The sequence below is a fragment of the Pristiophorus japonicus genome, chromosome 13, assembly GCF_044704955.1.
Source record: "Pristiophorus japonicus isolate sPriJap1 chromosome 13, sPriJap1.hap1, whole genome shotgun sequence".
Classification (NCBI taxonomy): domain Eukaryota; kingdom Metazoa; phylum Chordata; class Chondrichthyes; family Pristiophoridae; genus Pristiophorus; species Pristiophorus japonicus.
In genome coordinates, this window is record NC_091989.1 from 191,641,314 (window position 1) to 191,654,152 (window position 12,839).

Consider the following 12,839-nt stretch of genomic DNA (forward strand, 5'->3'; position numbering starts at 1 on the left):
CCACAAACTTCTGACTCAGAGGCGAGTGTGCTACCCACTGAGCCACAGCTGACACTGTGAGGGAACTGGAATGCTAGTACTGGTTCCACGGGGAGAGCTGATGTCCTGGTTACTGCTGACAGTTGCTGGAGGGGCCATATGTACAAAACTGACTTAAGTTGCTCCTCGAGATATCATAGAATCATAGAGATTTACAGCACAGAAGGAGGCCATTCGGCCTATCGTGTCTGTCGGCCGGCCGACAAAGAGCTATCCAGCCAATTAGGGATGCGTGCAGCAGTTATCATGGGTGACTTTAATCTAAATATTGATTGGGCTAACCAAACTGGTAGCAATATGGCGGAGGAGGATTTCCTGAAGTGTATTAGGGATGGTTTTCGAGACCAATATGTCAAGGAACCAACTAGAGAGCAGGCAATCCTAGACTGGGTGATGTGGAATGAGAAAGGTCTAATTAGCAATCTTGTTGTGCGAGGCCCCTTGGGGAAGAGTGACCATAATATGGTAGAATTCTTCATTTAAGATGGAGAGTGACACAGTTAATTCAGATACTAGCATCCTGAACTTAAAGAAAGGTAACTTTGATGGTAGACATGAATTGGCTAGAATAGACTGGCGAATTATACTTAAAGGGTTGATGGTGGATAGGCAATGGCAAACATTTAACGATCACATGGATGAACTTCAACAATTGTACATCCCTGTCTGGCATAAAAATAAAACGGGGAAGGTGGCTCAACCGTGGCTAACAAGAGAAATTAGGGATAGTGTTAAAACCAAGGAAGAGGCATATAAATTGGCCAGAAAAAGCAGCAAACCTGAGGACTGGGAGAAATTTAGAATTCAGCAGAGGAGGACAAAGGGTTTAATTAGGAAAGGGAAAATAGAGCATGAGAGTAAGCTTGCAGGGAACATAAAAACTGACTGCAAAAGCTTCTATTGATATGTGAATAGAAAACGATTAGTGAAGACAAATGTAGGTCCCTTGCAGTCAGAATCAGGTGAATTTATAATGGGGAACAAAGAAATGGCAGACCAATTGAACAAATACTTTGGTTCTGTCTTCACTAAGGAAGACACAAATAACCTTCCGGAAATACTAGGGGAGCGAGGGTCTAGTGAGAAGGAGGAACTGAAGGAAATCCTTATTAGTCAGGAAATTGTGTTAGGGAAATTAATGGGACTGAAGGCCGATAAATCCCCAGGGCCTGATAGCCTGCATCCCAGAGTACTTAAGGAAGTGGCCCTAGAAATAGTGGATGCATTGGTGTTCATTTTCCAACATTCTATAGACTTTGGATCAGTTCCTATGGACTGGAGGGTAGCTAATGTAACACTACTTTTTAAAAAGGGAGAGAGAGAGAGAAAACAAGGAATTATAGACCAGTTAGCCTGACATCAGTAGTGGGGAAAATGTTGGAATCAATTATTAAAGACGTCATAGCAGCACATGTGACAGGATCGGTCCAAGTCAACATGGATTTATGAAAAGGAACTCATGCTTGACAAATCTTCTAGAATGTTTTGAGGATGTAACTAGTAAAGTGGACAAGGGAGAACCAGTGGATGTGGTGTATTTGGACTTTCAAAAGGCATTTGACAAGGTCCCACACAAGAGATTAGTGTGCAAAATTAAAACGCATGGTATTGGGGGTAATGTATGGACGTGGATAGAGAACTGGTTGACAGACAGGAAGCAAAGAGTGGGAATAAACGGGGCCTTTTCAGAATGGCAGGCAGTGACCAGTGGGGTGCCGCGGGGCTCAGTGCTGGGACCCCAGCTATTTACAATATACATTAATGATTTGGACGAAGGAATTGAATGTAATATCTCCAAGTTTGCAGATGACACTAAGCTGGGTGGTAGTGTGAGCTGTGAGGAGGATGCTATGAGGCTGCAGGGTGACTTGGGCAGTTTAGGTGAGTGAGCAAATCCATGGCAAATGAAGTATAATGTGGATAAATGTGAGGTTATCCACTTTGGTGGCAAAAACAGGAAGGCAGAATATTATCTGAATGGTGACAGATTAGGAAAAGGGGAGGTGCAACGAGACCTGAGTGTCATGGTACATCATTCATTGAAAGTTGGCATGCAGGTACAGCAGGCGGTGAAGAAGGCAAATGGCATGTTGGCCTTCATAGCTAGGGGATTTGAGTATAGGAGCAAGGAGGTCTTACTGCAGTTGTACAGGGCCTTGGTGAGGCCACACCTGGAATATTGTGTACAGTTTTGATCTCCAAATCTGAGGAAGGACATTCTTGCTATTGAGGGAGTCCAACGAAGGTTCACCAGACTGATTCCCGGGATGGCAGGACTGACATATGAAGAAAAACTGGATCGACTAGGCTTATATTCACTGGAATTTAGAAGAATGAGAGGGGATCTCATCGAAACATATAAAATTCTGACGGGATTGGACAGGTTAGATGCAGGAAGAATGTTCCCGTTGTTGGGGAAGTCCAGAGCCAGGGGTCACAGTCTAAGGATAAGGAGTAAGCCATTTAGGACCGAGATGAGGAGAAACTTCTTCACTCAGAGAATTGTGAACCTGTGGAATTCTCTACCGCAGAGAGTTGTTGAGGCCAGTTCGTTAGATATATTCAAGAGGGAGTTAGATGTGACCCTTACGGCTAAAGGGATCAAGGGGTATGGAGAGAAAGCAGGAAAGGGGTACTGAGGTGAATGATCAGCCATGATCATATTGAATGGTGGTGCAGGCTCGAATGGCCGAAAGGGCTACTCCTGCACCTATTTTCTATGTTTCTAATCCCACTTTCTAGTTCTCGGTCGGTAGCCCTGCAGGTTACGGCACTTCAGGTGCACATCCAAGTACTGTTTAAATGTGGTGAGGGTTTCTGCCTCTACCACCCTTTCAGGCAGTGAGTTCCAGACCCCCACCACCCTCTGGGTGAAGAAATTTCCCCTTAATTCCCCTCTAAACCTCCCCCCAATTACTTTAAATCTATATCCCCTGGTCGTTGACCCTTCTGCTAAGAGAAATAGGTCCTTCCTATCCACTCTATCCAGGCCCCTCATAATTTGATACATCTCAATAAGGTCCCCCCCCAGCCTCTTCTGTTCCAAAGATATATGCATGGTTAATCCAAGTGGTTCATGTCTCAATGTTTAATTCTAGAACATTCTATCCCGCCTTTTAATAATTAAAATTTAAAGACACGCTTTCAGTTCAGTGGATAAGCTACAAAGTTTAGTTATATGTTTAATAGATTACAACAACTTGTATTTATATAGCACCTTTAAAGTAGTAAAATGTCCCAAGGCACTTCACAGGAGAGTTATCAAAGAAACAACATTTGACACCGAGCCACATAAGAAGATATCAGGACTGGTGACCTAAAGCTTAGTCAAAGAGGTAGGTTTTAAGGAGCGCCTTAAAGGAGGAGAGAGAGGTAGAGAGGTGGAGAGGTTTAGGGAGGGAGTTCCAGAGTTTGGGGCCCAGGCAACAGAAGGCACGGCCACTGATGGTGGAGTGATTATAATCAGGGATGGTCAAGAGGACAGAATTAGAGGAGTGGGGGGATGGTTGTGGGGATAGGGAGGGGCCGAGGGCCATGGAGGGATTTGAACAGAAGGATGAGATTTATTAAATCGAGAGGTTCCCATACTGTGAGCCAGTATATGTCAGCGAGCACAGGGTTCAAATCTCATCGCCGAGAGCATGCAGAAATCAAACGCAGGCAGCGGAAGGAGCGCGCAGCAAACCTGTCCCACCCAACCCTTCCCTCAACGAATGTCTGTCCCACCTGTGACAGAGACTGTGGCTCTCGTATTGGACTGTTCAGCCACCAGAGAACTCACTTCGGGAGTGGAAGCAAGTCTTCCTCGATTCCGAGGGACTGCCGATGATGATGATGATGGGCACTGTTCCCATTTATTTTTTTGCGGCCCATTCAAAATACCGCGCATGAGCACTTTTCTCTCTGAAGACCCGACAGCGCGCAAGGCCCAGAGAGCTGCACGGCCTCGTGGCTTAAAGGCAACATTGGTAATGGGTGAACGGGACTTGGTGCGAGTTAGGATCTGGGAAAGGAGTTGGTGACTTCAGGGCAACAGGTTGACTGAATGAGGAAAACACAGCAAATTACACAGGATCACATCGGATATACGGCCCAGAAACAGGCCATTGGGCCCAACCAGTCCAGGCCGGCGTTTATGCTCCACTCGAGCCTCCTCCCGTCTTTCCTCATCTAAATCTATCAGCATAACCCTCTATTCCCTTCTCCCCCATATGCTTGTCCAACCTCCCCTTAAATACATCGATACTATTCCCCTCAACCCCTCCCTGTGGCAGCGAGTTCCACATTCTCACCACTCTCTGGGTAAAGAAGTTTCTCCTGAATTCCCGGTTGGATTTCTGGGTGACGATCTTATATTGATGGCCTCTAGTTATGCTCGTCCCCACAAGTGAGAACATTCTCTCTGTATCCACTCTATCAAAACCTTTCATCATTTTAAAGACCTCTATTAGGTCACCCCTCAACCTTCTTTTTTCAATAGAAAAGAGACCCAACCTGTTCATCCTTCCCTGATATGTATACCCTTGCGTTTCTGGTATCATCCTTGTAAATCATCTCTGTACCCTCTCCAGTGCCTCTAATCCTTTCTATAATATGGTGACCAGAACTGTACACAGTACTCTTAAGTGTGGTCTAACCAAGGTTCGATACAGGTTTAGCATAACTTCCCTACTTTTCAATTCTATCCCTCTAGAAATAAACCCTAGTGCCTGGTTTGCTTTTTATGGCCTTGCTAACCTGTGTCGCAACATTTAGTGATGTGTGTATTTGCACTCCGAGATCCCTTTGTTCCTCTACCTCACCCAGACTCTCACCCTCCAAGTAATCAGTGACCTCCCTATTCTTCCTACCAAAATGTAATACCTCACATTTATCTGTGTTGAACTTCATTTGCCAATTATATGCCCATTCTGCAAGTTTATCAATGCCCCCTGTAATTTGTTCCAGTCCTCCTTAGTATTTACTATCCCCCAATTTGGTGTCATCCGCACATGGAATACAGTGTGGGGAAGTGTGAAGTTAGCCACTTTGGTAGGAAAAACACAAAATCAGAATTTTTTTTAGAACAGCGAGAGACTGTTGCAATGTGGCATATGCAGATTAACATGCAGGTACAGCAATCAATTAGGAAAGCAAATGCTATGTTAGCTTTTGTTACAAAGGGATTAGAGACTACATAGAAACATAGAAAATAGGTCCAGGAGTATAGGAGTGCAGAAAATAGGTTCGAGCCTGCACCACTATTCAATATGATTATGGCTGATCATGCAACTTCAGTATCCCATTCCTGTTTTCTCTCCATATCCCTCGATCCCTCTAGCCGTAAGGGCCACATCTAACTCCCTTTTGAATATGTCTAATGAACTGGCCTCAACAACTTTCTGTGGTAGAGAATTCCAATTCTCTGAGTTAAGAAGTTTCTCCTCATCTCGCTCCTAAATGGCTTACCCCTTATCCTTGGACTGTAACCCCTGGTTCTGGACTTCTCCAACATCAGGAACATTCTTCCTGCATCTAACCTGTCCAATCCCGTCAGAATATTATATGTTTCTATGAGATTCCCCCCTCATTCTTCTAAATTCCAGTGAATATAAGCCTAGTCGATCCAGTCTTTTTTCATATGAGAATAAGAGTAAAGACGTCTTACTACAATTATATAGGGCCCTGGTGAGGCCACACCTGGCGTATTGTGTACAGTTCTGGTCTCAATACCTAAGGAAGGATATACTTGCCATAGAGGGAATGCAACAAAGGTTCACTAGACTGGTTCTTGAGATAAGGGGATTGCCCTATGAGGAGAGATTAAGTAGACTCTGCCGATATTCCCTGGAGTTTAGAAGAATGAGAGACAATCTAATTAAAACTTTTTTACAAGAAATTACAATTCTTAAGGGGCTTGACAGGGTTAATGGTGAGAAGATGGTTCCCCTGGCTGGGGAATCTAGAACCAGGGGTCACTGTCTCAGGATAAGGAGTTAGCCAATTAAGTCTGAGCTGAGGAGAAATTTCTTCACTCAGAGGATGGTGAATCTTTGAAATTCTCTGCCCCAGAGGGCTGTGGGCTCAGTCTTGACTGAGGTCGCTAATTATTTAGGAACAAAGGGAATTAAGGGATATGGAGATCGGGCGGGAAAGTGGAGCTGAGGTCGAAGATCAGCCATGATCTTATTGAATGGCGGAGCAGGCTCGAGGGGCCATATAGCCGACTCCTGGTCCTAATTGTTATGTTTTAGGAGAGCTGGGGGGGGGGAAATTGAAGGGGATCAGGAGGTGGAAGGGAAGATGCTGGAGATAAAACTTTGGTTATCGTTGACTGAAAAGCTAACGCACTCGTATTCACTCCAGACTTTCACAGGAGCCTTTGTCTACTTCATTCAACCCGTGCTGTCACCTGATGCTCTGCAAGAGATTCTGGAAAAGTTGGGATACAGTCGGAATGGAGCCAGTGAGTACGTGATGTCGAAGCAGGTCGGCAAGGAGGAGATTGGTCAGCTCGGGTTTGAGTTTTTCCTGGCCAGAGCCGAGTGCGAAGTGATGCAGGAGATGCTGGAGCAGGCCACGCAGGGCGGCTGTGCGGACATTGTCCGGATGAGGTCCACGCTGGGCCTGGGCCAGGCCGACTGCGTGGAGTACTTGGCCGCCACGGCGACCGGCTCGGGAGGGCGAGGGGAAGGGCTGGCCCCGGGGACCCCCGGCACACCGTCCCCGCTCACCGACCCCCAGCCGGAGGACGCCAGCCACCCGCTCCCCGGCTCCGCGAGGACGGTGCTGCCCGATAGCATCGACCTGTACAGCGAATACACCGACATCGCCATTGCTGCTGACTTGCTGCAGCAGCGGGTCGCGGCCCCCGGGGTCGCGGCCCCGGACCCGGAGTTACAGCAGGGCCACTCTCTGCTGCTGCTGGACCAGTCCGTGGTGGTGCAGAAGGCCCGAGCGGAACCTGTGCTGCACCTGTCCTCGGGGCCTCGCTCCCTGAGCCCCTTCTGCCATTGTCCGCTGAGCGCGGTCCCGCCCGACAGCCTGAGCCTGCAGACTGAGGGCAGGGAGGCCCCTGCCCCAGGCCACAGGGAAGCCCCTGCCCCAGGCCACAGGGAAGCCCCTGCCCCAGGCCACAGGGAAGCCCCTGCCCCAGGCCACAGGGAAGCCCATGCCCCAGGCCACAGGGAGGCCCCTGCCCCAGGCCACAGGGAGGCCCCTGCCCCAGGCCACAGGGAGGCCCCTGCCCCAGGCCACAGGGAGGCCCCTGCCCCAGGCCACAGGGAGGCCCCTGCCCCAGGCCACAGGGAGGCCCCTGCCCCAGGCCACAGGGAGGCCCCTGCCCAAGGCCACAGGGAGGCCCCTGCCCCAGGCCACAGGGAGGCCCCTGCCCCAGGCCACAGGGAGGCCCCAGGCCTCAGGGAGGCCCCTGCCCCAGGCCACAGGGAAGCTCATGCCCCAGGCCACAGGGAAGCCCATGCCCCAGGCCACAGGGAGGCCCCAGGCCACAGGGAGGCCCCTGCCCCGGACCACAGGTGGCCCCCTAGTCCCGGCGGGCCAGCTGCTGCCAGCCGCACATATCCCGAGGACAAGTGGTCCAGCTCAAGCTACCCGATGTCGGACAGTATCTCGGCGCTGAAGATGGGCAGCTTCCTGAACGGCAGTGGCTGGAGGAGCGATTACATGGCGGGTGTGGAGATTGAGTTGAAGAACATGGACACGGACAAGCTGCCCTACCCGATCGCCGAGACCGCGGGGCCGGTACTGCCCCGCCGCGCCGACCATTGCCCAGCTGCCGAGCCCCAGCCGCAGTGTGTGGGGCTGAGCCCCCCGGAGCTGACGGCGCTCCGGCAGCCCCAGGGGCTAGCGGCCGCTCCCGCCCCCGACTGCTGCGTTTGCTCCCCGACAGAGCTGCTGGGCGGTGGGCCGCTGATGGGCCACCCCGACCCGGCGGCCGGCCCATCACGGGAGGGCGGGGGCAAGATCGTCCGGGAGCCCCCGCACTCCTTCTACATCCCGCCCAGCAGCCTGGAGGGCAAGGCTGGCTCGCTGCTGTGCTGCCGCTCCTGCGGCGCTCCCATCTGCCCCAACTGCCACTCCCAGCTGGCGGTGGGCCAGTGCCAGACCCTGTCCCAGGAGTGTCTCCAGGTGCAGGAGCTGGTGCTGGGGGAAAGCCCAGATCCCTATCTGTACATCAGCAAGTTGTCAGGCAACAGCGCAGAGCTCGGTGATGACAAATCCATGACATGTAACCACTGCCTTGGCCCGGGGAGGGGAGCTTTGGGGTTGAGCCAAACTGACTGAGGAACATCTCGGGGCCAGCTGATCTCGGCCGCCCAGATCTGGGGTCAGGAGGAGGGGGAATCAGCCAGGGCCCCTGCTCCTGCTCCCGAACAAAGTTCAGTGCTCTTTTGCAAAGTGCCGCAATGGGTCGTCAGTTGGAGCCTGCTGTCCGGTCTGAGACGAGAAGAATGGCTGCTTGCTTGAGGCCTGGGAACCCAAGCAAGAGTCGATGCCTTCAGGAGAGACGGGGAGATCGACGTACCCATCCAAATAGGAAAGCCAATTACCGTTGAATGCTTCAGCCAACTTTATGTCCATTTCAGCCAAAGAGGTTCTTTGCCAATCATTTCTTCTGTCAATGTGTGCTTGAGGAAGATGCAGCTTTTGTTTTTTATTCATTCTGGGGCTGTGCGTGTCGCTGGCAAGGCCGGCATTTATTATTGCCCCTCCCTAGTTGCCCCTGAGGTGGTGGTGAGCTGCCACCTACTCCTGTTGCAGTTTGATACAACTGAGCATCTCGCTCGGCCACGTCAAGGGGCAGGTAAGGGTTAACCACGCTGCTGTGGAACTGGAGTTACATATAGACCCAGGATCATAGCAACATAGAAATTTACAGCACGGAAGGAGGCCATTCGGCCCATCTTGTCTGCGCCGGCCGACCAAGAGCTACCCAGCCTAATCCCACTTTCCAGCTCTCGGTCCGTAGCCCTATAGGTTACAGCACTTCAGGTGCACATCCAAGTACTGTTTAAATGTGGTGAGGGTTTCTGCCTCTACCACCCTTTCAGGCAGTGAGTTCCAGACCCCCACCACCCTCTGGGTGAAAAAGGTTCTCCTCAACTCCCCTCTAATCCTTCTACCAACTATTTTAAATCTATGCCCCCTTTGCTAAAGGCAATAAATCCTTCCTATCCACTCTATCTCGGCCCCTTATAATTTTATACACCTCAATTAGGTCTCCCCTCAACCTACTCTATTCCAAAGAAAACAACCCCAGCCTATCCAATCTTTCCTCATAGCTAAAGTTCTCCAGTCCTGGCAACATCCTCATGAATCTCCTCTGTACCCTCTCCAGTGCAATCACATCTTTCCTGTAATATGGTGACCAGAACTGCACGCAGTACTCCAGCTGTGGCCTAAATAGTGTTTTATACAGGTCAAGCATAACCTCCCTTCCCATATATTCTATGGCTAATAAAGAAAAATAGGTCTTCTTAACCACTTTATCTACCCGGCCTGCTACTTCAGGGATCTGTGGACATGCACTCCAAGGTCCCTTTCTTTTTCTACACTTCTCAATGTCCTACCATTTAATATGTATCCCTTGCCTTGTTAGCCCTCCTAAAATGCATTACCTCACACTTCTCCGGATTAAATTCCATTTGCCACTGTTCTGCCCACCTGACCAGTCCATTGATATCTTCCTGCAGTCTACAGCTTTCTTCTTCAATATCAAGGACATGGCCAATTTTTGTATCATCTGCAAACTTCTTAATCATACCCCCTACATTTAAGTCTAAATTATTGATGTATACAACAAAAAGCAAGGGACCCAGCACTGAGCCCTGTGGAACCCCACTGGATACATCCTTCCAGTCACAAAAACACCCATCAATCATTACCCTTTGCTTCCTGCCTCTGAACCAATTCTGGATCCCATGGGTTTTTACTTTTGTGACCAGTCTGCCATGTGGCACCTTATCAAAAGCTTTGCTAAAATCCATCTCGCCGTGTCATAGAAACATAGAAAATAGGTGCAGGAGTCGGCCATTCGGCTATTCGAGCCTTCACCGCCATTCAATAAGATCATGGCTGATCATTCCCTCAGTTCCCCTTTCCTGCTTTCTCTCCTATATCCCTTGATCTCTTTAGCCATAAGGGCCATATCTAACTCCCTCTTGAATATATCCAATGTACTGGCATCAACAACTCTCTGCGGCAGGGAATTGCTCAGGTTAACAACTCTCTGAGTGAAGAAGTTTCTCCTCATCTCAGTCCTAAATGGCCTACCCCTTATCCTAAGACTATGTCCCCTGGTTCTGGATTTTCCCAACATCGGGAACATTCTTCCCGCATCTAACCTGTCCAGTCCCGTCAGAATCTTATACGTTTCTATGAGATCCCCTCTCATCCTTCTAAACTCCAGTGAATAAAGGCCCAGTTGATCCAGTCTCTCCTCATATGTCAGTCCAGCCATCGCTGGAATCAGTCTGGTAAACCTTCGCTGCACTCCCTCAATAGCAAGAACGTCCTTCCTCAGATTGGGAGACCAAAATTGAACACAATATTCCAGGTGAGGCCTCACCAAGGCCCTGTACAACTGCAGTAAGACCTCCTTGCTCCTATATTCAAATCCTCTCGCTATGAAGGCAAATATACCATTTGCCGCCTTCATCACCTGCTGTACCTGCATGCCAACTTTCAATGACTGATGTACCATGACACTCAGGTCTCATTGCACCTCCCCTTTTCCTAATCTGTCACCCTTCAAGTAATATTCTGCTTCCCTGTTTTTGCCCCCAAAATGGATAACCTCACATTTATCCACATTATACTGCATCTGTCAAGCATTTGCCCACTCACCTAACCTGTCCAAGTCACTCTGCAGCCTCTTAGCATCCTCCTCACAGCTCACACCGCCACCCAGTTTAGTGTCATCTGCAAACTTGGAGATATTACACTCAATTCCTTCATCCAAATCGTTAATGTATATTGTAAAGAGCTGGGGTCCCAGCACTGAGTCCCACTAGTCACTGCCTGCCATTTATCCTGACTCTCTGCTTCCTGTCTGCCAACCAGTTCTCTATCCACGTCAGTACATTACCCCCAATACCATGTGCTTTAATTTTCCCCTCGCTCAACTTGCGGTTGAGACATTAAACCAAGGTCCCATCTGCCCCTCTCAGGAGGACGTAATAGATCCCACCTCCACCATCATGGAATCATAGAAAGGTTACAGCACAGAAGGAGGCCATTCGGCCCATCGAGCCTGTGCCAACTCTCAGCCAGTCCCACTCCCCCGCCCTTTCCCCGGAGCCCTGCACATTTTTTCCTTCAGGCACTTATCCAACTCCCTTTTGAAAGCCACGATTGAGTCTGCCTCCCCCACCCTCTCAGGCAGCGCATTCCAGATCCTAACCACTCGCTGCCTAAAAACGTTTTTCCTCATGTTGCCTTTGGTTCTTCTGTCAATCGCCTTAAATCTGTGTCCTCTGGTTCTCGACCCTTCCACCAATGGGAACAGTTTCTCTCTCTCTACTCTATCCAGACCCCTCATGATTTTGAACACCATTATCATATCTCCTATTTTGAATCACTATTTCAAAGAACATAACAATTAGGAGCAGGAGTAGGCCACATGGCCCCTCGAGCCTGCTCCGCCATTCAAAAAGCTCATGACTGATCTTTGACCTCAACTCCACTTTCCTGCCCTGTCCCCAAATCGCTTGATTCCCTTAGAGTCCAAAAAAAGAGCAGGAGAGTTCTCCCCGGTGTCCTGGCCAAATATTTATCCCTCAACCAACTTCACTAAAAAACAGATGACCTGGTCATTTATCACATTGCTGTTTTGGGGAGCTTGCTGTGAGCATTTTTGGTGTTTCCTACATTTTAACAGTGACTGCACTTCTATGGGGTGCAATATAATATGTTACTGGACCAGTAATCCAGAGGCCTGGATCAATGATCTGAAGATGTGTTCAAATCCCACCACGGCAGCTTGGAAATTTACATTCAATTAATTAAATAAATCTAGTATCGGTAACGGTGACCATGAAACTACCGGATTGTCATAAAAACCTGTCTGGGTCCTTTAGGGAAGGAAATCTGCCGCCCTTACCTGGTCTGGCCTATATGCGACTCCAGACCCACAGCGATGTGGTTGACTCTGAGATGGCCCAGCGAGACTCTCGATTGTACTAAACCGCTACACAAACACCACACGGACTGCAGCGGTTCAAGATGGCGGCTCATCACCATTTTCTCAAGGGGCAATTAGGGATGGGCAATAAATGCCGGCCTTGCCAGCGATGCCCACATCCCAAGAATGAATAGAGAAGTTCTTCGTTGGCTTTGGGACATCCTGAGATTGTGAAAGGTGCTATAGTAGCACAAGCTCTTTCTGTTCCTACCTGCGCACCTTTAAAAAGTGACATTCTGCCACCTGGCAAACTCCAGTCGCAAGATTCACCCGTGTTGAGGGCGCGGGGAGAGCGGGCAGGTGATTGGCTCCACCAGCTCATTGCTTCCACTGCACCGTGCCAACAGGGACAGGCGCAGCAATCATCATTAGATAGTCATAGAGTCATTATGGTACAGGAGGCCATTCGGCCCATTGAGTCCATGCTGGCTCTCTGTAGAGCAATCCAGTCAGTCCCATTGCCCTACAAGTTTATTTCCCCCAAGTTTCTATCCAATTTCTTTCTGAAATCATCGAGCGTCTTCCACCATCCTCGTCAGCAGTGAGATCCAGGTCATTACCACTCACTGCGTAAAAAAGCTCTTCCTCACATCCCCCTGTATCTCTTGCCCAAAACCTC

General features: G+C 49.5%; 1 protein-coding gene across 1 annotated transcript in view; it reads left to right on the forward strand.

Moving 5' to 3' along the window:
* Positions 1-12,839, forward strand: part of LOC139278994 (CKLF-like MARVEL transmembrane domain-containing protein 3) — a 65,314-nt gene that overhangs the window by 10,400 nt on the left and 42,075 nt on the right. Inside the window, exon 2 of the mRNA XM_070898294.1 lies at positions 6,385-6,484. Coding sequence (XP_070754395.1) covers positions 6,385-6,484 — 100 coding nt within the window. The remainder of the gene's footprint in view (positions 1-6,384; positions 6,485-12,839) is intronic.